General features: G+C 52.5%; 1 protein-coding gene across 2 annotated transcripts; it reads right to left on the minus strand.

Moving 5' to 3' along the window:
- Positions 1-148: 148 nt before the first annotated feature.
- On the minus strand, positions 149-19,509 carry SMPD2 (sphingomyelin phosphodiesterase 2). Of its 2 annotated transcripts, none has more exons than XM_050953043.1 (11): positions 19,425-19,509; positions 13,080-13,302; positions 11,427-11,523; positions 11,185-11,261; positions 4,465-4,558; positions 4,251-4,340; positions 3,540-3,622; positions 3,109-3,241; positions 2,633-2,737; positions 1,427-1,580; positions 149-751 (listed from the first exon to the last, which is right to left on the minus strand). In XM_050953043.1, exons 2-11 carry the CDS (start codon positions 13,127-13,129, stop codon positions 408-410), a joined length of 1,227 nt encoding a protein of 408 aa, XP_050809000.1. In that variant the 5' UTR covers positions 13,130-13,302; positions 19,425-19,509; the 3' UTR covers positions 149-407. The 2 variants fall into 2 exon arrangements, with proteins under 2 accessions (XP_050809000.1, XP_050808999.1); XM_050953042.1 differs by having other exon boundaries at positions 13,080-13,204; positions 19,425-19,504.
- Positions 19,510-23,315: the final 3,806 nt, after the last annotated feature.

Genomic DNA, 23,315 nt, shown 5'->3' on the forward strand with positions numbered 1-23,315 from the left:
TGTCCTATCCCCGTGTGCGTCGAGGGGAACAGCAGTCTGTGTTCTTTCCTATGAAGATGTCCCTTCGAGAGATCTCCCGTAACTAACAACCCACCTCCTGTTAGCAGTGTTACAAGCACTCAGTCTCTTAAAGGGGTGACTACAAACATCTGTTCAGAAAGTTTATTTAACTCTAAAAGGCAGCAATAGAAAACCTGCTGTAATCAGTAAGATACCAAATGCTCAGTAATGCCGCTTGTTTAAAAATCAAGTTAACCATAAAAAGGTCTGTGGAGCAATCCAGTGCAAAAGAAACCGCCTGCCCTCCCCCTGCTCTCCAGAGTAGCTGCTGCCAGCTGGTAGTGCCATCCACTGAGCACCCAGGAACCTCTTGATCCCCTCACCCCCCTCCCAACCCCACCACTGTCCTACATGGAGCTGAGCTTGTCCTGCAGCGCCTGGAGCGCCAGCCTCATCTGCTCCTCCGTCCCCTGCAGCATCTTCACCTCGATGGTGTGAAAGACGTACACCACCATCGAGAGCAGCAGCACCACCGTGGCCAGCAAACTCAGCAGGGAGAAGGACAACTTGGGGAAGGGCTGGGGGGAGTCCCAGCCCACCAGGGAGCTCAGGCCCATGGCCGCCTGCAGGAGCAGCAGGAGCAGGGCCAGGATGGCCATGCGGCCATTGGAGTAGCGCTGGCGCTCAGCGGTGTGCAGGCCCACCCGCACCTCTGTCCGGGCCTCATTCACCACGTCCACCAGCTCTGGCTCTGCAAGAGAAAACGGGGGCTTAGCCGCCGTGTGGGACGGCTCCTCCCAGCCAGCCAGGCTGCCTCAGATACAGCCCCAGCCTCCCCGGGGCTCACGGTGTCTTACCCGCCAGAGAGATGCACCGTGCCGATAAGGCAATCAATGGGACTGCTAAGGCCTTGTCTATGCAGGGTGGGGGGGTTAATTTGCATTGAGTTTTTGCACACTAACTGGTGCCTGCTGTCAATACGGTACCCAGTGTAAGCCATTTTCTGCTTCAGGACAGAGCTTTGTGCAGAGTAAGTGTGGGGCATTCTGGGCAGGTATCCCACAGTGCTTTGCTTCACTGCTAGGCTCTATGCATTCTCGGTCTTTTTCTTGCCACGTGATGTGAGATCCCTAGCGCCAGCTGGACGGAAACGATCGGGCTCTAGGATCAAACCCAGCTGTTCCCTTGATTGCTCTCTTGGGGTTTGCAAACGGCCTGCACGGTCCATCTGCTACCGTGGCCTCGTTCCTGCAGAGCCTGGAAGAAGGAGCCCTGAAGTGGCTGCGGTCAGAGGCCCACCTAATGCCTTGGCAGGCTGACCCAGCTGGCAGAGCTCTCTCAAGATCCCAGTGCTCCAGGCCCTGGGCTGCCCTCTCTGAGCCAGCTGCGCCCCCGTTGGCGCGGTCTGAGCGGCCCAGGCACTCACCGATTGTGCTGCTCGAGCCCTTGGCCTCCTCTCGTGGCTTCACGCACAGCGTAGCCATGACAGCTTCGTGGTCCGAGTAGGGAATGCTCTTGCCGGGGGCGGTGCCCGTGGTGGTCACGAGGCTGTCACACTTCACTGCAAAGTGAGACAGTCCCTAGGGGAAGAGAGGATGGTGGGCGATGGGGCCCGGGGGCCATTCTCCCCATGGCCCCTCCTCAGCCTGTCATGGGATGTGGCCCACTTGGTGAAAGTGAAGTGTGCTGCTCCGTGGCCTAAAGACTGAAGTGGAAGCTAGGAGGCCAAGTGCCCTGCTCTAACCACACAGAAACATCTCGAGATGGGGAGTTTTTACTGGCAATATTTCCCCACTGTCCAGAGGGCTGACAGAGCTGAGCTCCACCCTCACGTTACAGACCGAGCAGGGCAGCAATGTCGCCCAAGGCCATACAGCGAGCAAGTGGCAGGAGCTGGGGTTATAACTAAGGCCTTCCTGTGTCCCAGGCCTGCGTTCAGTCCACAGTGCCCACCTGCTCAGATCTGAAAAGCAGGAAGACTTCCACAGTGCAAGGGCTATGGATTTTGGCTAAGGGACTTCAAAACCAGCAAGATCTACTATATAATATGGGAGGCAGTGCTGCCTAATGGACAGAGCACTGGACTAGGTCTCAGGAGACTGAGGGGTCTAGTCCCAACTCTGCCCTTGGCCTGCTCAGTGACCTCGGGCAAATCATCACCCCATGCCTCAGTTTCCCCATCTGTAAAATGGGGCTAATGCTATTGACCTCATTGGTAAAAGTGCTTTGAGGTCTATGGATGAAAAACGCTGTGCATAAGACCTTGGTGGCAGTAACAGCGTAACAACACTGTGCTCTACTAATGCAAAGCAGCATTTGAGCCCAACAGCCCCTGATGCAAGGGTACGTAACAGGCACAGACCTGCTCTGGAAAGGTTGCTGCCTCTGGGGCTGAGGGCTGAAGCAGCCAGGACAACAGCCTGAAGAACAGAGTGTGAGTGTGGGATGGACCAGACCCAGACAGGCCGCTTCTGCCTCTCCTGTCTGGCTCGCAGTGCTGGGAGGCAGGAGGCAATGCAGCCTGCCGGGCAGTTCCCGGCACCAGGATGCAGCCCAGGGCCCTGTTCCCAGCTCTGCCCTGGACGCAACCTGTGACCTTGGGCAGGTCACCTCCTGTCTCCGCCCCATGTACCTTGTAGAGAATGTAGTCGATGCGGATTCCCAGCGGGAAGGGCTGCAGCTCCTCCTTGTTGATGAAACAGTTGGTTGGGACCAGGGTGCAGCCATCCTCACAGCCCTGGGAGCCAACGCAAGGTCAGTTGGTGCCCCTCCTGACGGACCAGACCCTGCCCTTCTCCCAGAGGGGGTGGGGAGCAGAGCCAGCGGCCCGCTGAGGGGCAGGGGCTCTGGACTCTTACAAGGACTGCAGCCTGGCTGGTGGCTGGGAGGGAAGGTGGAGGGGCTGGGGGACAGCAGGCCAGTGAGGGAGCTTGGGGGCACTCAGGGTGCAAAGGAGGGTCAGCAGGTGGGAGGGGAGCCCAGCTTCTGGGTTCACCTGCTGCAGGTATTTACTGTCTGTGCCCCCTGCCACGCCAGCCAGTCCTGCATGCCCGCCCATCTCCCTCGCAGCAGCTCCTCCCTGCCCAGGCCCTACAGGGAAGTCCTTACCTCGAACCTCTCTGTGTCGGGGAAGGAGTCCCGCAGCCCTGTCCAGCCTCGCAGCAGCCGGATCCCCACGTCCCCAGGGTGCATGTTCAAATCCCCACCGAGCAGCACCACGTCTGCTCCCTTTGAGGTGTGCCTGAGGGGACAGGGCAGAGTCACTCGGCGTGGCCAGAGAGCGAGCTAGCCGCCCCCGTCATGCTCCCTATGGCATCCCCTGCTGAGAGAGCCAGGGACTAGAGTAGCTGGGGGCTTCTTCCACAGCTGATGCACCCACAGCGTTTTCTACAGCACCCCCTGCGGGGAGTGGCCAAGTCTGGAGCAGTTCCGAGCTCCCCTGCTAAAGCCCCTTCGTTCCCTAGATGAGACGAGACACCGGGATACAAACAAGGTCCCATTGGCGACGAGCCCGCAGTGGGCTTCTCTGCTTTACTCACTGTATGAACTGAGCCAGCTCCCAGGCCTGCACCACTCGATGGGGGAGGTAAGCGTCCTTGTCCCGGCAGTACTCCGCATGGAGCTGGGGGAAGGGAGGACATAGGCAATGAGTCCAGGCGCTCGGGGACAGACATTGGGAACCTAGCTCTCATCCGCCCTATACCAATGCCCGGTGTGCTCCAGGCTCCATGCAGTCTGGCTTTAGATGTCTCAAGGCAAGGAGATGAGGCAAGAGGCACTGGATGGAGAAGGAGAGAAGGCTTTTCACCTCCAGGGCTGAATCCAGCCCTGCTGGGTAATGACCGGATATTGCTGGTTAGTGCATCGCACAGGCTCCCATCACACCTGGCACTAACGGAGCCCCTCTCGCTGGCAGTCTTTTGTTTCCAAGATCTGTGCCAGCAGGGGACATCCCGAGCATCCAGACTTCTTTCCTGTCCCATGTCAATGTTGCTGTGCGGGAGGGGTGAATGTCCGGGGGAGGGGAAGGGACTGATGGTCTAAGGGGGCTCAGCTGGGGCTAGTGGGGTGAAATTGAGCAAAAGGCAATCAGGAATCTTTTCCTACTGGTGGAACGGTCTTCCAAGGGAAACAGTGAGAGACCCCATGGCTTGAGACATCTCAAACTAGACTGCACGCTGTTCTTCCAGTGACTCCCAGTCTGTCAGATCCTTGGCCCCCACCCCCACCTTCCCCGCAATGAGACTCACGTGGGTCACGTACACGTGGAAGATAATCCCACAGATCTTGATGACGAGGAGCCCCACGGCCTTGCCGCAGAACCAGTCCCCGTGCTGGAGCTGCCGGGACAGGAGAGGAGAGAGAGAAGGCTGATTACAATCCAAGCGTCGCTGCAAAGGGCCCGCCCCCCGCCTGTGACTTGGCTGTTAGCAGCCCCCGTGGCGTCCGGCCCCCTGCACTCACCATGTAGGGGTAGCCGTTCAGGGAGTACTGGTACAGGAAGGTGTCCAGGATTGGGTATCTGGAGAACACGCAGAGCCCACTGCCAATCACCCCACTACAAAAGAGAAACTAAGTCACCATCTTCAGCCAGAGCAGCACCGCCTTGTCACTCTGCCCTGCCCTTGGGGGCTACTAGGTGGCATTACTGAGCAAAACTCCCGGAGGAAAGGAGTGGGGGGTCTAGTAGTTACCGCAGGGGCGAGGTGTCAGGACTCCTGGGTTCTATTCCTGGCTTTGGGAGGGGAGTGGGGCTGGGATTATATAGCAGTGGAGTGGGGCGTCAGCAGTCTCCCAGACAGATTTTAAAAAGGGGTCTTATTAATGAGTTAGGGTAAGCGATCGGCTAGAAAAATGTCATTGGTATCACATGTGATGCATGTATCTGGTGGGTAGCACCAAGGTGGATACAGATTCTGGAGTGGTACAGTTTTTCTATATCACGTAAATGTTTAAACGTTGTTGGGCATTGAGGCTGAACAAAACCCCATCAAATCCCCAAAAGGGCCATAACTCGAAGAAACAGTCTTAAATTTGACCAAAATTGGCAGAAAACGTCTACGTACAACTGATCATGCAACTCTGTATGCAAAATAGTGCTGTCTGGGAAATATTTAGCACCAGGTGATATATTTGATGCATGTTCCTGTACTTTTTTTGCGTGTGGTTAAAGCAGTAGTCTGTAGTCACGCGACAGCATGAGCCTGTTTGTACCATGTAATGCGTCTAAATATTTGTCAGTATTCGTGGAAAGGACTGACTGGAGAAAAGTTTGTTTTATAGTTTATGCATATTGGCTGCCGTCCAATGCTTGCTGCACGTGCTTCTGATGTTAATGGAGCGTACACCTCAATGAAATACTTTCTGGGTATGTTCTCCACTCTAGGCCAGGTCTAGACTTATGATGAAACAACTTCCTGCAAAGCACAGTTGATTAAATAGAGGACTCAAAGGGAATTTGACAATGGCTGCCTTGAGATGGGAGCCATGTATCGTGCAATGAATGTCATGGGTGATGTGGGCAGTGTGATGCAGGAAAGTGGGTTTGAAGACATCCTTGTGGAAGCCATCATCTATGCTGCATCAATCATCTGCCATGCTCTAAGAGGGATGGCATATAACCCTGGCGTTAGAATCCACAAATTTATGAATGAGGCTACACATCGCTGGAAGTGGATGGCACCTGGCAATCCCATGAACAACGTTCTTCCAGAAGAGGAGACAAGACCCATCTTGGAGAAAGCTTGAGCAGGCGTTGAAGCGTTTGAAGATGTGGAGCCAGCACACGGAGAAAACAGCATGGAAGCACAGAATGCTCTGGCAGAGCACCCAGTCGCTCCACCAGCTCATAGATACATGTTATCCAAGGAAAAAACTGTTCAGGACCTCAGCTGGTTCTGGGCACAGTCACCTAGCAACCTAATGAGCTTGGCTGGGCCCAATAAACCCTCACTAAGTGACTGTGCTCTCTGATTGGACAGAAGGAACAACAAGTTCCCTATTTAAGCCTGGCAGACACTGCAGCACAGCAGATGAGCTTCTTGTTCAGCCCTTGCTTCATCTCATGCCTGTTCCACTTCAGCCCTTGTCCCTGCCTTCCTCTGACTCCTAACTCCTGGCTCTGACCACTGGCTTGTCTCCTGATCACGCCTCCGGTTCTGCCCGACCACTAGGCCAGCCTTCTGCTTCGACCACCGAGTCACAGCACCTACTCCGCAGCGTGTCTGCTCTGGGAGAACTATGTCACGGGATTCTCCCAACTGCTGGTGGATTATGTAGCAGCAAAGAGAGATGATAACACGTCCACGGAGCTTGAGACATTGGCAGAGATGATCCTACTTGACTTCCAGTGTGGTCATGTGAATGAGGCAAGATGGGGTTGTATAAAGGTAACAGAAGACAGACTTGTGGAAGATGAGAAGCCAGATATGTATCATGTCCCAGTTGATAGGGAACACAGTACTGGAATGCCAGACCCTTCAGTGGTGTATGGCATGACATGGCCGTCAAGCAATCTCTCAGCAAGGACTGTAGGAAGCATCAGCATCTTTGCCCAAAGGATAAGGCTCTGACCCAGTATTACCTGACTATGCATTTTAAGGCAGCTGTAGCAGTGATGACAAACAAAGGTGTAGAATGCAGCCTTCAGCAGTAGATCACCACAAAGAAGCCACCACAAAGTGCATGGCTGCTGCTGTCCAAGATAGTATAAAAGTAGTGTCTGAAAGAATGACCCTGAAACAAGCCCAGACAACAGCCAGCCACTTGTGAATGCTGCAACAGCTACTGTGGCCCCCCCTGAAACTGCAGAAAGCTTGTGCATGACCAGAGAGAATGGCACACAAGAAACAAAGCAGTTTAACTAGTAGGCTACAAAGGGGGGAGGTAGGCCTCTTTTGATCCCATAAACAGCATAATTGCAAATCATTTGGTAATCACAGTTGAACAAAAGAAGACGCAGACAGCACAAGCAGTTATTGATGGTCAGATATCCAGCAAGCTGATAGTTATTGTCCAGTCCAGAGATGTTGATAGCCAGAGTCTGATGAAGTATGAGCTGGCACCTGCCCCACTTTCCCTCTTCAACTTGGGATGGATCTCTGAGAAACACCAAAAGAGCAACATACCTTCTTGGCTGGAGAAAAATCTGTCAATGGTTAAGCCACTTTGTATCACAGGTTGGCTGTACGTTGTGTGACAAGGTACGTCTTTATGGTTGTTCTAAACCTGCTGCCTGTTCATTTCATCGGGTAACCCCTGGTTCTTGTGTTCTGTGAACAGGTAATTTAACACTTCCCTAGTCACCTTCTCCACACCATTCCTGATTTTATAGACCTCTAGCATGTTCCCCCTCAGGTGTCTCTTTTCCAAGCTGAACAATCCCAATCTTTTTAATCTCTCCTCATATGGAAGCTATTCCATACCTTTAATCATTTTTGTTGCCTTTCTCTGTGCCTTTTCCATTTCTAACGTATCTTTTTGGAGGGGGAGGGGGGCAACCAGAACTGCACGCAGTATTCAAGGTGTGGTCAGCTGCTGAACAGTATCCATGGCTATTGTTGGTGACAATTATGCAAATGAAGAATCAATTAAATTTGGTGAGAGAGCCCACAGGCACAATGTCCAAATGCAAGAAGTTTGGAACCCCACTGTGCTAGCAGCATTACCAAAGCAACGCCTGACAATGATGCTATATTCAAAGACTAAAGCGAACTTGCAAATGCGTGAAGTGGGAGCAGAGACAGTCAGCTGGTCATGAAGTGTACCTTGCAGGTGTGTGTCACTGCATCGAACGAGCAGTGCGAGTAGTGCCTGGCCATTACAATACTTGAGGCAGATCCCGAGGAAGAGGATTAACAGGTGTTCTTGCACATTGCTCATGCAAAGCAAACACCCAGAGTAAACAGGCTGCTTGGACTCAGATGCGGAAGCTCTGTGCCAAAGATAACGCTCTGTTTGTGGGGCAGCTGGTGTTGGCCCAAAGAAGAGCTTTATTGCCATGCACAAGGAGGCTATGGAGCTGGGAATGGATGTGTGTCTGAGGTGGCCAAACAGTCATGCACTCAGTGGTCGTACCTCTACTTCAGCTATCAGTGGCATGGGAAAAAGAGATGGCTGCAGACAGCAGCTGAGCACCTGAGAAGGAGTTTAGAGCTTTTCTTCCCACTCTGCGCAGCAGGAGTGTGGAAGTAGGGGAGCTCCAGAATGGCTCTCGCACACCCATTTGGACACCCCACTCCCCAGGCTCAGGGCGCTGCGTCTATGGCAGGCATTGCGCCTGCGTGTTCTCAATTCCCCACTCGAGTCTTGGGGCTGAGGCAGGGGCCTGCACCGCTGGTGTCTATGCTTCACTTCCCACCCTGAGCTCCTGGCATTCACAAAGCATGTCCCGTCTCAGCTCGCTGGGTCTCAGGGAGGTGGCTGTCATATGGACCGAGCATGCCCGCTCTCAGCAGCCCCCTCCTCTGCTCTCTGGGCTCTATGCCTGTCACATGCCTAGGCTCAGCTCCCTTACAGTCACAGTGCTGTTTGCCTCTAGCATGGACCAAGTCTACCCGCTCTCTGGGGAGGCAACACTCAGCACTGCCCTCCCTCACTTTGAGATGCCTAGAAAATCGGGCACAACAACGGGCCCCCCACCCCCCCAAAAGCCTGAGTTAGGTGGTGAGGCTCCTTCCTCAGTGAACGGGGAGTGACAGGAATTAAGACTGGGCTTGTTGGACTGGTGAATCTGTTCCACTTTAACTAAGTATTATGTGGGCCAACAGATGGGTTAGAATCACTTGTTAGTCCAGTGGAGAGGGATCCCCGTGCTGCCTGAGGAGGAGAAGGGCTTTGCTGCTGGTGCTCCCTTGAGCTTGCTGCTGGTCCACTTTATTAATTGGAGGGTCAAGGGTAGCCTTAGGGCTCTGCTATAGCCCAGTGGTTAAGGGGCAGACCTGGGGTGTTAGAAGCCCTGGTTCAATTCTCCCTGTGCTAGGGAGGGCCTGGGGCCTTTCCACTTGAATTAAATAGTAGTTGGGCCACAGAGACCCTCCAATGTGAAAAGCTTGCTACAGGCCAGTGCTGAGGGCACTGCCTTGGGGTGCTAGTTCAAGTCCTCTCCCTACCAAAGGAAGAAAGGGATTTGGAGGGGGAGCTCCCTTACTCTTCCCTCTTGAATAGGTTCCACTTTAATTAAGGATAAGTTCTGCAAAGGCTAGCACTAGAATCACTCTACTGGTTTCCACGCTTGCCTGGAATGTGGGAGAACCAGGTTCATGTTCTCCCTCTGCCTGTTAAGAAGAGACTGAAACAGGGATCTCCTTCCCTCCCAGATGACTGGGCCTCATTCATAAGTTTGTGGATTCTAACACCAGGGTTATATGCTGTCTCTCTTAGAGCACGACTGATGTAGCATAGATGATAGCTTCCACAAGATTTCAGATGGATAATACATTTTAAAAATGCTTAAAATCATAATTCTGTGCAACTGTGAAATTTTAAATCAATCAAATTTGAAAAATATGCTTCACAATAAATATCAGCACTACTGGTCGAAAGGATAAACAAACCAGCGTTGAATTCTGGCAAATCTAAGTATCCCTTAAGCAGTCTCTTCTGGCAGAGGGAGATGGGATAGTGAGTACAGACACGGGATGGCTTTAAGGCTATTCTATCAACTCTATAAATATTATGGGAGAGTCTCCCAGGGAAAGAGGGATTCACTCATGCAAATCCCCAGGCAGGTAAACAGATCTGGAAAAGGCTCAGAACCCCACCGCCCCCACCCTGGGAAATTGCACAGACTGGTTGAAGGCAGCGACCGAATAAAGAACTGAGAAGGGCAGAAAGCGGCCAGCCTGACATGGGGAAGGGGGGTCACTCTCACTCGACCCAAGAGGGGATGTGTCGCTGTGCCCAAGAGGCCCAGATCTGGTGGGGAAGGTCTAAGAGACTGTTCCCATCAGGGTGTCCATGTGGAAGGCTGGTGACACTCCACGACAATTGACTAGCCATTTATTCACACCTCAGTTAATCATGTATGAACCCCTTACAAGCATACCTTTAATATCAAGCCTGTCCCAGGCTGTATCTGAGAGGGCAGGAGACATAATGGCTGGGCTAGCACTGGAAGGGATGACCCTGCTTGTCTTTTTCCCTGACAAAGTCCACTTGAGTGCTCCTGAGAGATGCTGTCTCAGCGAGTCGCTATCTGCTGCCTCCATTCCTTTGTGCCTGCCCATTTATGGTCATGCCACAGCTGCCTCCGTGGGTGAGCTCCGCCCAGAGAACACCAAGAAACTAGTGTCACTGTCCCAGGCACTGCAAAGACAGCTGGAAAGCGTCACTATTCCCTGCTGGGATCTCAGGGGAGCCGCAAAGAGCCCCTGACAATCTCCGGAGATAGCTTGTGACATCCAGCCAGTACCCTGCCCTCGGGTGATGGGGGTGGGGAGAATGTTCACCAGTCACCACCCTAAGGCTCTGTGTCAGAGGAGCAAAGGCCGCTCACCTGCCGTGGTCCCTGAGGCGGGGACACGGCACATAGCAGCCTGCTAGGGTTCAGTGCTGGCATAACTGCAGCAAACTTTGTTATGATTAAGAGGCAGCGCTTTCTGCTGAGCAAAAGAAAGGGTGTCTCCCACTTCCAGAGAATCTTTCCTCCCAGTATGCTTCATGGACCACTGCATTCATGGGTCACTGAAATGCAGCTATCTCGGGGGTGGAACGTGGCAACTGTTTAACAGTGCACCCCATCAGGTTCATGCAGCACCTGACATCTTACAGTGAGCTGTAGCTCCATAAAGCCAACCTGAACCCAGGCAAACTCCAACTGCTTCCTTCACCCAGAGCTTATACCCGTCGGCATGACGTAGCATTGCCAATCCCACTCCATGAGCTCGGCTTTGAGCTCTTTAAAAATACCTTCCAGATTATTTTTGTCTCCTGGTGTCGTAGCTGCCAGGGCTGTGTTTACAGACTTTCCTCTGCAACCATGAGAGACAGAAACCTCCCATCTTTTCTTTTAAGCTGAGAATCTCAGAGAATCGGGTCAAGGAGCTGGGACTTCAGAAAAACCATCAATGACTGCAAAGCTCCTGATAAGATCCTGCGAGTTTGCAAAATTGAGGGCTACCTGCTGCCAGGGTCCCTCTGATACACCGATAAGCAGCACCCGGGGACTCCAGCAGCTCCTCTTACCTTTTGAAGTAGTGGGAGTAGGGGTAGCAGGCAGTCAGCTTCTGTTTCAGCTCACAATAGTCCCTCTCGCTCCACACCTGGAGAAGCAGGAGAGAGGCTGAGAATGGCAGGAACTTGAGTCACGGAAGAGAAGCCAGCCCAGCCCCCCCTGCTTCCATGGCCCTCGCCCTCTCCCTCCTTCACCCCCACTCCAACTCCCAGCCCTCATCACCTCCCACACCCTGACCTCCCTGAGCCCTCACCTCCTGTAAGAGTGCCAGGTCAAACCCCTCCTGGCGAAGCGTGTCGCCAATCAGCCCAATGCGCTCCTGCCGCAGCTTGCTCAAGTAGCGAATCGCCCTGTGGGGAAGAAAGGAGAGGTTGTGATGAGCATCCTTGACAGAGGCTCACCTCCTCCTCCAACTAGCGCAGCTCAGGCCCCTAGTGCCTTGAGCAGTGACAGGGAAAGGCATCTAGGGAGGGGTGCCCATGTGCTGGGAGACCCCTGAATGGCAAGGATCGCCCTCCAAACACGCAGCCGTCTAGAGCCCCAGCCCTGGCCTGCTTGAGGTAGGGATGCAAAAGGGACAAGAAGTTTCCTTCAGCCTCTTGCATGCTCACTTCAGCTTCAAAGCAAGAGAGACTCCTCTAGGGTCAGCCTGCGGGGACAGAGGGTCAAGCAGGTGGTTGCCCTGGGCACCAATTTCTGGCCTACAGGAGGACGCCAAATCGGAGGTTTGGGAGAAGAAGGAGCGCAAGGAGAACCAGGAGCAGCCAGATTTAAAATCAGGCCAGACACAGGACTAGGAAGGTAGAGAGGAGGAGTGGAGGGGATTTGAATTCAATAGGACTTCATGGCCCTGGTCACGTCTAATGCCTACGACTCCACGAAGCCATACACAAAATGAGAGCCCTTGCGAGAGGCCATGTTTGCAGGCCTAGCCTGACTCCTGCATGGGTCCCGTAAGGTGCTTTGCATGCGTGCTTGGGAATCGGGGGCAGCGTGTACCCAACATACACTAGTGGAGCCAGTTTCCTTGCCCAACCCCAAACCCGCAATGCGCACAGTCTGCCTGCGGGCAAGAGCTGCTGGTGCATGAAACAGGAACAAAAGATTGGCTGTACCCAGGGAAGGGTTGGCAGGCTGGGCTGAGGAGGCTGGCACAGAGCCAACAGCCGTGCTGAGGTTCCCTGTATGGGGGGAAGAGTGGGGCTTGCTCCAGGAAGGCAGCTCATTGCAAATGGATGGGGGAGGAGGGACCAAGATGGAGACCCCAGAGCTGAGTAACTCCTGACTGCAGGGTGCAGATCAGCAGCTCAGTTGGGAGCGATGGGTTAACTGAGGCCCTGCTTTGCCTCTGGTGACAGATCCCCCCCTCCCCTCAAGACAGGGGCATCCAGCTTTGTGACACTTCACTCACACATCCCGGTGGCCTGGTTGTGAACAACGGGCACCAGGTCCCATTCCCAGGCACCTCCTCCTCGGGGAGCAGAGTGAGATTGAAAAGATCCAGAGAACGGCAGCTGCGGGGCGTAGAAGTCTGGAGGGGCTCACGTATGATAAAGGACAATGCTGCCACTGCCAGCATCTCCCACCCCAGGATCTCCATACGCTTTACAATGGCAGCCCTGCTGGGAGGCGGAGGGCTATATATTAGTGTCCCCACTTTACAGGAACTGAGGCACAGAGAGGCATCAAACTAGCAGCTGGGCTCCTGGCTCACAAGTCCTCTGCTTTAACCCCTAGATGTGCTGAGATAGCTCAGAGGGACCCCCTGGCTGCATGTCATCCCTGTCCTAAGGTATGTCATGCCTCTCCTGGCTGAACCTGCACCCACTGCCCTGGAGAGTCACCCTCCACCAGTCTGCTTTGAACTCTGCTCGTCCAATGGAAGAGCAAACAAACAGCAACTTACCAGCAATTGAGGTTGAAGACGCGCAGCTGCAGTGGTGGATCTGTGTCCATCACAGCCAGCTGGTGGGTCACCGAGCCTTCTTGCCGTTCAAGGAGCAAGGGGTGGAAGACGAGGGGAATCCTGCTCTGATGACGAAGCCAGCGAGAAGGGGGTTGGAAGTGGTTTGAATCAGGGTCCCCCCTCAGTCCCAGGCATCTACAGGTTCTCCGTCCCCAAAGCGGAGCTGAGTGAGGAGAGAGGTGTCAGGCTTTGCCAGGTGATAGGGTAACTCAGACGGCTGCATTGACAGGTTAGCTGGAGCGGAAAAGGGGCGACTGCTGGCATTATCTCAATGCAAACACCTGTGCTTCTGTATGCATCTCTCCGCTAACTCCCCCAGGCGGCAGATGGGAGTTGACAATAGGAGGGAAAGGTGCAGAGCTTAGAGGGGTTCAGGAATTAAAGGGACATGCACAGGTGAGACCGGGCACATTTACACTCGCTAAACGCGCACGGACACGCTGCATGGCTTCTCTTTTTCAAGGATTTCAACTGAAGCAGGTGAAGAGATGAACCCCCACCCCATCTGCGGCTGCTACCTAGACAGCACAGTGGCCGGGCAAGTGCAAGAGAGCCACGCCCTGAAACCAACTACGCTCCTAAGTGAAACCAGGCTAACAGAATCAATCATGAGAAGCGTACTGGATTTTTGAAACTCTTCCTGTTTTAATCTTCTCAGAAGCAATTTGTAACGTAAGGGAGGACTTCGGTTTTTCCCCTGACAATGTCAATTTAATTGTAAATGGGACAGATAGGGTACTTCTACACAGTGATACAAGACCCATGGAAAAGTTGCAGCTGGCCCTGGGCAGATGACTTGGGCTTTTAGAGCTAAAAATAGCAGCATAGGGTACGTCTACACAGCTATTAAATACCAGCTGGCCAGGGTCAGGTGGCTTAGCCTTGCGGAGCTTGGGCTGTGGGGCTAAAAACTGCAGTGATATGTTTGGGCTTGGACTGGAGCCCGAGCTCTGGGACCCTGTGAGAGAGGGAGGTCAGGTTTACAAGGTCTTTTGGTGCCTAAAGTTGCAGATAGGCGCCAAAGTCAGCTAATGTTAATTTGTGCCTATTACCTTTCATCTGGGGGACCTGAAGGCGTTGCACAATTCCTCAAAAGCAGCAAAGAATCTTGTGGCACCTTATAGACTAACAGACGTTTTGGAGCATGAGCTTTCGTGGGTGAATACCCACTTCGTCGGATGCAACCGACGAAGTGGGTATTCATCCACGAAAGCTCATGCTCCAAAACATCTGTTAGTCTATAAGGTGCCACAAGATTCTTTGCTGCTTTTACAGATCCAGATTAACACAGCTACCCCTCTGATACTTGGCACAATTCCTCCTCCTTCCCCATCTACACCTCTGTCACCACCAGGCAGGATTAGCACAACCTGTTCTTTTCAAGGTTCCCCTGGCCTAGCTGTTCCAGCTGAAAGTTTAGCTAGTGCATCACCCAGCGGCCTGCTTGCTTAGGGGAGCAAGGTGGAAGCAGCTCATGACACCTGTGCTCTGCACACCGCTCCGGCACGCAGGTGCCAGTCAGGGCATCAGTTTCAATCTACAAGGCGCTCTGTGGTTTGGAACCTGGCCACAGCCGAGACTATCTCTGCCCCTAAGCCCTACTGCAACTGCAGGCAGTCCCTACACATGAGCTCCCCCAGGCCCAGAACGCTCTCAAATAGATGGTTCTGTGGCACTGAATCCTGCAACCTGCGCCCAAGTTTATTCACCTTTGGAGCTTATTGCCGGGCTCGTCTTTTCAGACAGCGCTAAGGACTTGCTTTCTTTTCCATTCCCAGTTGCTCCCCAGGTAGGGGGCTGGTTAGTTGGTGGAGGCTTAAAATTTCTGCCCATTGAAAGGAAGTGAGACATACCATGAAAATGGGCAAACTATAGATTAGTCAGACAATACACACACGTGTAGGTACAGCATGTGTAAGCGCAAAACCTTACCTTAATGCAATGTTGAAATTTGCACATTTAAACAAGGGCCATGCAGGGAATGAAAGAGTTAACATGAGCACAGTCACATTAATTCGCTCAACACTGAACATGCTGCATGACTTAAGGGGGAAACATTAAAAGCCTCAGTATCCATCAAAATGACAAGATACGAACAAGGAGATGGAATTAACGTTCTGAGATCCATACACCGTTTCATTTCCTGAACTGCCGGTGTTTAACTTTGCAAGCTCCACTGTGTATTAACACAGGCATTTGCATGTATCTTCTTTAGCTGAAAGAAAGAACCAACCCGACACGTGGGATGATGGCGTTGCGTAACTGCGTATTGGTACAATTTCAAGGTTTTAACTCAGTTATCTGCAGACTCTACACTACCCCCCACAGCATTATACAACTGTGCAGTATGCAGGACCCCACTACTTCAACCACAGTAAATACTGTTACTGTGCATCTGCAAGGCGACCGTTTCAACTGCGTGTAAACTCTCAAGGCAATATTCCTCCTTTAAAAGGAGACACAGCTTTAATAGTCTAAAGCGGTGTTATAAAACAGGACCTAAACTACTGCAACAAGGGTGTTGCTTTGCAGTGTGAAACAGCTTCTCCGTTCCTCCCTAGAGGTGGCTGCATTTCAGTGTCGGTTTGTGAAGCGCCTTGTCTCTCTTTTTACCCACTCACTGCCCCAGAGCATTTTCAGAGCATTCTAAAAAAATAGAATCCTTTGGGCTGGAACTTTCCTAGCACTTGGCCTAAAGGTGACTATTTTCAAAGAAAGTTTGAAGTCCATATGATCTTCAGTAGGCTCGCATGCAAACATGTAACAAATCCATGGCCATTCGGAGCATCATGGTAAGGGATGTCTTCTTTAATGGTGTACCCACATTCAGCGGACACAATGTTCAACATGACATTATCTGTCCACACTGACTGCAAAGTCATGAGTTACACTGTGGTAGTTAACACAACGTAGTTTTCTAGTGTAGACAAGGCCCTAGATGGATATAACTTCCCCTGACCAACAGGACAGGCCCTCACCACTGCAGATAGGAGATTCTCCATTAGCTAGGCAGTGGAGGCCTGATGACAGGAGTAGTGGGGCAAAAGACATATCTGGCTTAAAGCCTAAGCTTGATAAGTTTATGGAGGGGATGGTATGATGAGATAGCCTAATTTTGGCAATTAATCAAAGATCAATTGCCAAATTATCAGCAGGTAAGTATGCTCAGTGGTCTGGGATGTTAGATGGGATGGGATCTGAGTTACTGCAGAGAACTCTTTCCTGGATGCTGGCTGGTGAGTCTTGCCCACATGCTCAGGGTTTAACTGATTGCCATATTTGGGGTCAGGAAGGAATTTTCCTCCAGGGCAGATTGGCAGAGGCCCTGGAGGTTTCTCGCCTTCCTCTGCAGCATGGGGCACGGGTCACTTGCTAGAGGATTCTCTGCAGCTTGAGGTCTTCAAACCACAATTTGAGGACTTCAGTAATTCAGACATAGGTTAGGAGTTTGTTATAGAAGTGGATGGGTGAGATTGTATGGCCTGCACTGTGCAGGAGGTCAGACTAGATGATCATAATGGTCCCTTCTGACCTTAAAGTCTATAAGTCTATGAGACACAGAAGTGATTAGTTCTGACTCCAGCCAGCAGCAGGCAGTGATTGCCCCTACTATTTTGTTACCATAAGAACATAGGAATGGCCCTGCTGGGTCAGACCAATGGTCCATCCAGCTCAGTATCCCATCTCTGACTGGCCAATGCCAGGTGCCCTGGAGGAAATGAACAGAACAGGGAATCATCAAGTGATCCATCCCATTGCTCATTCCCAGCTTCTGGCAAACAGCGGCTAGGGACACCATCCCTGCCCATCCCGGCTAATAGCCATTGATGGACCTATCCTCCATGAACTTATTTAGTTCTTTTTTGAACCCTGTTATAGTCTTGGCCTTCACAACATCCTCTGGCAAAGAGTTCCACAGGCTGACTGTGCGTTGTGTGAAGAAATACTTCCTTTTTTTTTTTTTTTTTTTAATTTTATTGTATCTTAGAGCTGGTTGTGTTATCCCTTATGGATACCATTCACTATGAATATAGTCCTGGTTTTGGTCAGTGAATCATTTAACTAACCCAACTCTCTTTTCTTGGACTGCATTTATGAATCATAAGTATTCGTGCTTTGCAAGACACCATTTGTGTTCTGCGATTGGCCATCTAAGTCACAACACATCCTGATTAGATCACAAACATTTTCAATAAGAGCATGCCACTCCGTCCAGTATGGATTTTTGGGCAATTTATCCTTTGTGCTAACATGAGCAAAACATTTGAATTAATACCTACTGGTCTTCTGACACTCAAATGATGAATTATAATATGGTGGAACCACAGAGTTACGAACACCTCGGAAATGGAGATTGGCTGTAACGCTGAAATGTCTGTAACTCTGAACAAAACGTGCTGGTTGTTCTTTCAAAAGTTTACAACTGATCATTGACTTATAAAGTTTTCAAATTTTACTACGCAGAAGAAAAATGCTAATTTCCCTTTTTAAAAATAGTTTACGTTTAACACAGTCCTATATTACATTTGGTGTGTGTGTGTGTGTTTCACTGGTCAGTACATAACTCTGGTGTTCGTAACTCTGAGGTTCTGCTATAATCATTATATATATGACAAAAGCAACTTAGTCAAAATCAAGGTCTCAGTGTGCTGGGTGTTGTACATACCCCAAATAAGTGATAGGCATTTGGATTGGAAACTACACAGCTTACAATCTAAATTCACAAAGGGCGGGAGAAAGGAAGTATCATTATTCCCATTTTACAGAGGCCAACTGAGGCACAGAAAGAATAGTTGACTTGCCCAAGGTCACACAGGATGCAAACTCTAACCTCCTGAATTCCAGTCTGTTGACGTAACCATCCCTTCTCCACATGATTCACACACTGCACTGAATTAAAATGGGGGCTGTTATTAAAAAGCAAAGATGTGTCTGTGTTCCTATCTGATCAACCATACTATATATTCTAAACAACATGAACATATTAAAACAAGACAGAGGGAGATGCCGTGGTTACTGCCCAGCTATAACACATAATGTCATGCAGAGTCATGGACAGGATATGAAATCCAGCTAAAAATTACTTTTTTTTTTAAAGTCACGTGAACGCAGTTAACTGTGTGAGCTAGGGAAGTTCAGAGCCACTGTGTAAACACTCAGAATGGAGTGAGCTGGAATTATACGTCTCATCTGCGTAGCATTTGGTGTCTGTCTAATGAAGAGTTGAAACAACTACATGTGACATACTTCCATAAGGACATACAGTAGGTAAAAGGGCTTTGCAGAGATTTATTAAGAATCCACCCCAGTGCGAGGAGCAGGGCTGCTTTAAAGCTGTCACAACATGATCTGTGGAAATACTGCAACTGCCAAAAGTCAGCAGGAGAGGAAGAGTATAAATGTCCCAGGCTCGTCTGCACAGAGGTTGGGTACCAGCGTAAGGGCAAGGGGTGTGATTTTGTGTTTAAAACCAAAAGAGTTAATAAATCAGTCCAAACCCTAGCATGCTTATGGAGGCATAAAGGCACTTGGTACTGGGAAAGCTTACTCCTCGTATGCATGGGAGAACTTACAAAAGGATATTTATATGCTGCTATAGCTGCATCCACATTAAGGCTCAGTATCGCTTCAACTCCAGCACTTTGATCTGGCAGCTCTAACACACACCGAAAGTTCGTTCTTGTTAGCCCCTCACGGAACCGAGTCTCTGACTCCTGGTCTAGCACGTGCAGAACCACCATGGTGCCCGCACTCTGGCACCCTTTGCAATAGCGCTCGGGTTCATTAACATGCAAGTCTCCCGGGGAACGGACGGGTAATTCAACCTGCTGCGCACCTCCTCCCCGAGCCTAATAGGGGCGCTGGGCCCCATAGCCGGCCCCTGAGGGTTTTCAGAAGTGGGAGGGGGGAGGCAAGTCACCCCCACTCCCCCCAATAATTAAATCTTTCAGGAGCAGGGACAACACGCCTGGCGGTTTGCAGCGATTTACCATTTGCAAGCGCTAGAGACGCGAAGCGATTAATAAACTCGCTGCACGGGAGGGATCGGGGCGCGGGGGTGGGGGAAGAGAGTAGAGCCCCCCCAGCCCCGGCAGGAGAGAGACGCAGAGCTTGGCAGCCAGCGGACAAAGGAAGCACCCGCGTCTCCCTGCAGCTGGGCCCGTGGCTGTGCCCTGGCGGGAGCCTGGCACTGCTGCCAAGGGGGTGCCCGCAGCCCCGCCCCGCCGGAAACACATGGGTGCGCCAGTCCCTCCCCCCGGGTCGGTGGTAGGGCGGGGGTCTCACCTGCTGCCGGCACGCGCCAGCTTCCCCGGCGGCTGAGCCAGCGGCGAGGCGGCGCGCGCGGGGCATGCTGGAGCTTGGAGTCTTTCCCGGCGGCGGCCGCCTGTTGCTGGGTGGGGCTGTGAGAAACTACTAATCCCGCGGGGTGGCGCTGCCGGCTGGGCGCGGGAACTACAAGTACCAGGGGGCTGTGCGGCTGCAGGGCGCGTGCTGCTGTATCAGCTGGAAGCGAATCCGGGGGATGAGGGTGGTGCACAGAGGGATACACATTGTGGGGTGTGCATGACTCACTCGGGGGGTTTCCCCCCAGGCTAGGGGGAGGGGCTTCTAGTTTTAAGAGGTGGGGGGATTGGAGGGATCGTGTGTGTTTCATTTGGAGAGAATGCACAACTCTAGCACTGTAGAACAGGGCCTGCTCTGCCAACGTGCCTACATTTCTAGAGACATGCCCTCGCCGCCACGGTCCCCCTCCATGCCCAGTTCTAAACAAGCCTCGGGACTCTGGAGAGAAGTGTGCAGGCCCACTGAATATCCCTGACACAATAGGTTAGATCAGGAGACAGGTGGAAATGAAGGGGAAAGATTAGGGTGCAGGGCCGGCTTTAGGAAGTGTGGGGCCCAATTCGAACATTTTCGGTGGGCCCTGGCAGGGATGACTTTAAAAAAAAAGGTGAAAAAAAAGCCTTTCATTTCTTTCATGTATTATTTACTTTCCATAACTATATAAATAAAATTATAAATTATGTACATTGCATCATATATGCTGTTGACTGGTTATTAATGACTGCTGTTTCACATGTGTGGATCCCAGCTGCTCCCTGCTCACCTCATTGAAGCAGGTGTGCAGGGTTACTGTCCTGGAACTGCAGGGCAGCAGTGGACATGGCACTGGCTGGAGGCAGGGCAAGGGGTGCGGGGCTGGTTGGAGATAGGGTGTGTGTGTGTGGGGGGGGGCTAGCTTCAGGCAGGGCCATGGGGGGATGCAGCAGGGGTTGGCAGGGCTGGAGACAGAGGCAGAGACTGGCTGGCTTCAGGCAGGTGGGTGCAGCAGGGGTTGGCTGGAGACAGGGCAGGGCGTGCAGGGTTGGTGCGGGCAGCAGTGTGTGTGGGGCTGGCTGGCTGTGGGCAGCGCCACTGGTGTGTGGCAGGGGTTGACTGGAGACACGGCAGGGGGTTTGACAGGACTGACTCTGGGCACGGGGTGCAGAGCTGGCTGCAGGCAGGGGGAGCAGGGCTGGTGTGGGCAAGGCAGAGGGTGCAGCAGAGGCAGCTGGAGCCCCAGCCCTTTAAATATCCCCCAAGCTCCCTGCTATCCCAGGGCTTTGGGGGCTATTTAAAGGGCCCAGGGCTCCCCAGCTTCTACCCTGCCCTGGACCTTTTAAATAGCCACGGGAGCCCTGGGGAATGCATGGGGGTGGCAGGGCTCTGGCGGCTATTTAAAGGACCGGGGTGGCAGAGGCAGGCAGCTGGAGCCTTGACCCGTTAAATAACCCCCAGAGCCCTTCACTACCCCAGGGCTCTTGCAGGCTATTTAAAGGCCCAGAACTCCAGCCGGGAGAGCAGGGCCTCAGGGCTTGCTGCGCTCCGGCCGGGGCTCTAGCCGGGAGAGCGGGGCTTGCCGTGCTCTCGCCTGTGCTTCGCTCAAGGGAGTGGGACCACGGAAGACCCCTGAGCAGATCGCAGCCAGGGACCCGGGGTAAGTTTAAAAAAAAAAATGTCTAAGGCGCGGGGTCCTCTTAGGCATGGGACCCGATCCCTGGGAATCAGGCGAATCGGCCTAAAGCTGGCCCTGTTAGGGTGGAGAAAGAAAGAAAACATGCTGGAGGTGGAGACAGGCAGAGAGGGGTCAGTTCAGGTTTGTTTACACACAACTTTACAGGGAGATTTAGTTCAAGGGCTGCAGACACATTTATTGATTTAAAGTGGGTTATAGCTGTTTAACTTACACCTGTAAATTTACTGACACAAGACAAGGCTCCAATTGTAAGAACTTAACAGCTATCCTAGGTCAGAGACCAATGGTCCATCTAGCCCAGTATCCTGTTTCTAACAGTGCGAGATACTTGAGGGAATTACTAGAACAGGGCAATTATCAAGTTATCCATCCCCAGGCATCCAGTTCCAGTGTCCAGCAGTCAGAGATTTAGAGACCCCCCAGCCCATGGGGTTGCATCCCTAGCCACCTTGGCTAATAGGCATTGATGGACCTATCCTCCAGGAACTTACCTAATTCTGTTTTGAGTTCAGTGATTCTTTTGGCCTACAACATCCCCTGGCAACAAGTGCCACAGGTTGACTGTGTATTGGGTGAAGAAGTACTTCCTTTTGTTTTAAACCAGTGTTTGGATGCTGAACTCGCCCAAGGGGAGATTTCACCCACACAGGCTAGTGGAAATACTAGTGGAGGGCCAGAGAAGAGCCTGCAAGGGTCTAGAAATGGGCTGTAAGGCCATCCCTAGCCAAACACCAGGGAGTTTTCAGGGGGTTGTCTGCTTACCCCATCCACAGCACATTTTATACTAGAATGACCCTAGCTCCAAAGTTCTGTGCATCTCCATGGGGGAACATGCATACAGCAAATGACCGGCTCTTTCCCACCATTGCCTTAAAGAAAGGGGTGGATGGGGTGCATACAGGATCCAAGTCTCTGATCCTGCTTCTCCTTCCCCAAGCAGCAGCAGCAGCAGATTGTCATTAAGGGGCAATACCACTTGAAGGGTGGCATACTACATTAAGGGGCTATACCATTGTGTACAGCGCCTAGCACTGTGGGTGCTTAGGCCCCTACACTAATACAGATAAATGAAAGCAGGGACATAGGCCCAGATCAGCTGAGATTCCCTCCCTCCAGAGTATTTCACATGGGTCTGCTCACTCCCTACCCCCTTTCCTTCTTGTCCACGGAGTCTGTCTGCTCCTCCTATACCATCACTTCTCTCCCCACCTGGCCAGTCGCCCCCTCCAGTTGCTAGGCCCCCAATAACATTCTCCCACCCCTCACACAATAGGGTCTGCTCTCCCCACCCCCTTGTTTGATCCCACCAGTAAGTTTCCCACATGACCCCCATTCCAGTTTTTCTCCTCCTCCCCCATTTTCCCTCCAGACCTGCCCCTCTCCCCACAATACCAGTTCCCCATTCTTACCTGGACCTGTCTACCAGCTGGAGAATGAAGCAGTCGGTCCCAGAGCTCTGTTCGTGTCTGGTGGGCTGCTCCTGAGGTACAATGGTGGAGGGGTAAGTGCAGTGACTGCAGGGGGTACAGAGGGCTGGCAGCAGGAGCGGCTCTAGGAATTTTGCCACCCCAAGCACAGCAGGCAGGCTGCCTGCCGCGGCTTGCCTGCAGAGGGTCCGCTGGTCTGCAGGAGGTCCGCCAAAGCCACGGGACCCAGGGGTGGCTCCAGGCCCCAGCACACCAAGAGCGTGCTTGGGGCGGCAAGCTGTGGGGGGTGCTCTGCCAGCGCCACGGGGCAGCAGGCAGGCTGCCCTCCACAGCTTGCCTGCGGAGGGTCCGCTGGTCTGCAGGAGGTCCGAAGCCGTGGGACCAGTGGACCCTCCGCAGGCAAGCCACGGAAGGCAGCCTGCCTGCCATGCTTGGGGCGGCAAAATTCCTAGAGCCGCTCCTGGCAGGACCAGCGGACCCTCTGCAGGCAAGCCACGGAGGGCAGCCTGCCTGCCACCCTCGTGACGCCGGCAGAGCACCCCTCACGGCTTGCCGTCCCAAGCACATGCTTGGTGTGCTGGGGCCTGGAGCCGCCCCTGGCTGGCAGCGGTGGGTATGTCTAGCTAACAGAATGTTGCCATGCCACAGGTTCTACTGCCTTTTTCAAAACCACCCTGAAATCTGTAGCATTACACACTTCCCGGATTGGCCAGTCCCCATCTATTCACCGGC

Source organism: Gopherus flavomarginatus, chromosome 5 (assembly GCF_025201925.1).
Source record: "Gopherus flavomarginatus isolate rGopFla2 chromosome 5, rGopFla2.mat.asm, whole genome shotgun sequence".
Lineage (NCBI taxonomy): Eukaryota > Metazoa > Chordata > Testudines > Testudinidae > Gopherus > Gopherus flavomarginatus.

Excerpts from the sequence above, each read along its gene's own strand:
- SMPD2 (XM_050953042.1), bottom strand. The coding sequence starts at position 19,490 with ATGCCCCGCGCGCGCCGCCTCGCCGCTGGCTCAGCCGCCGGGGAAGCT. Across the intron at positions 11,524-13,079 it reads GTCTTCAACCTCAATTGCTG|GGCGATTCGCTACTTGAGCA; the intron begins GTAAGTTGCTGT and ends TCTTCCCCACAG. Across the intron at positions 2,738-3,108 it reads CCGACACAGAGAGGTTCGAG|GGCTGTGAGGATGGCTGCAC; the intron begins GTAAGGACTTCC and ends GTTGGCTCCCAG.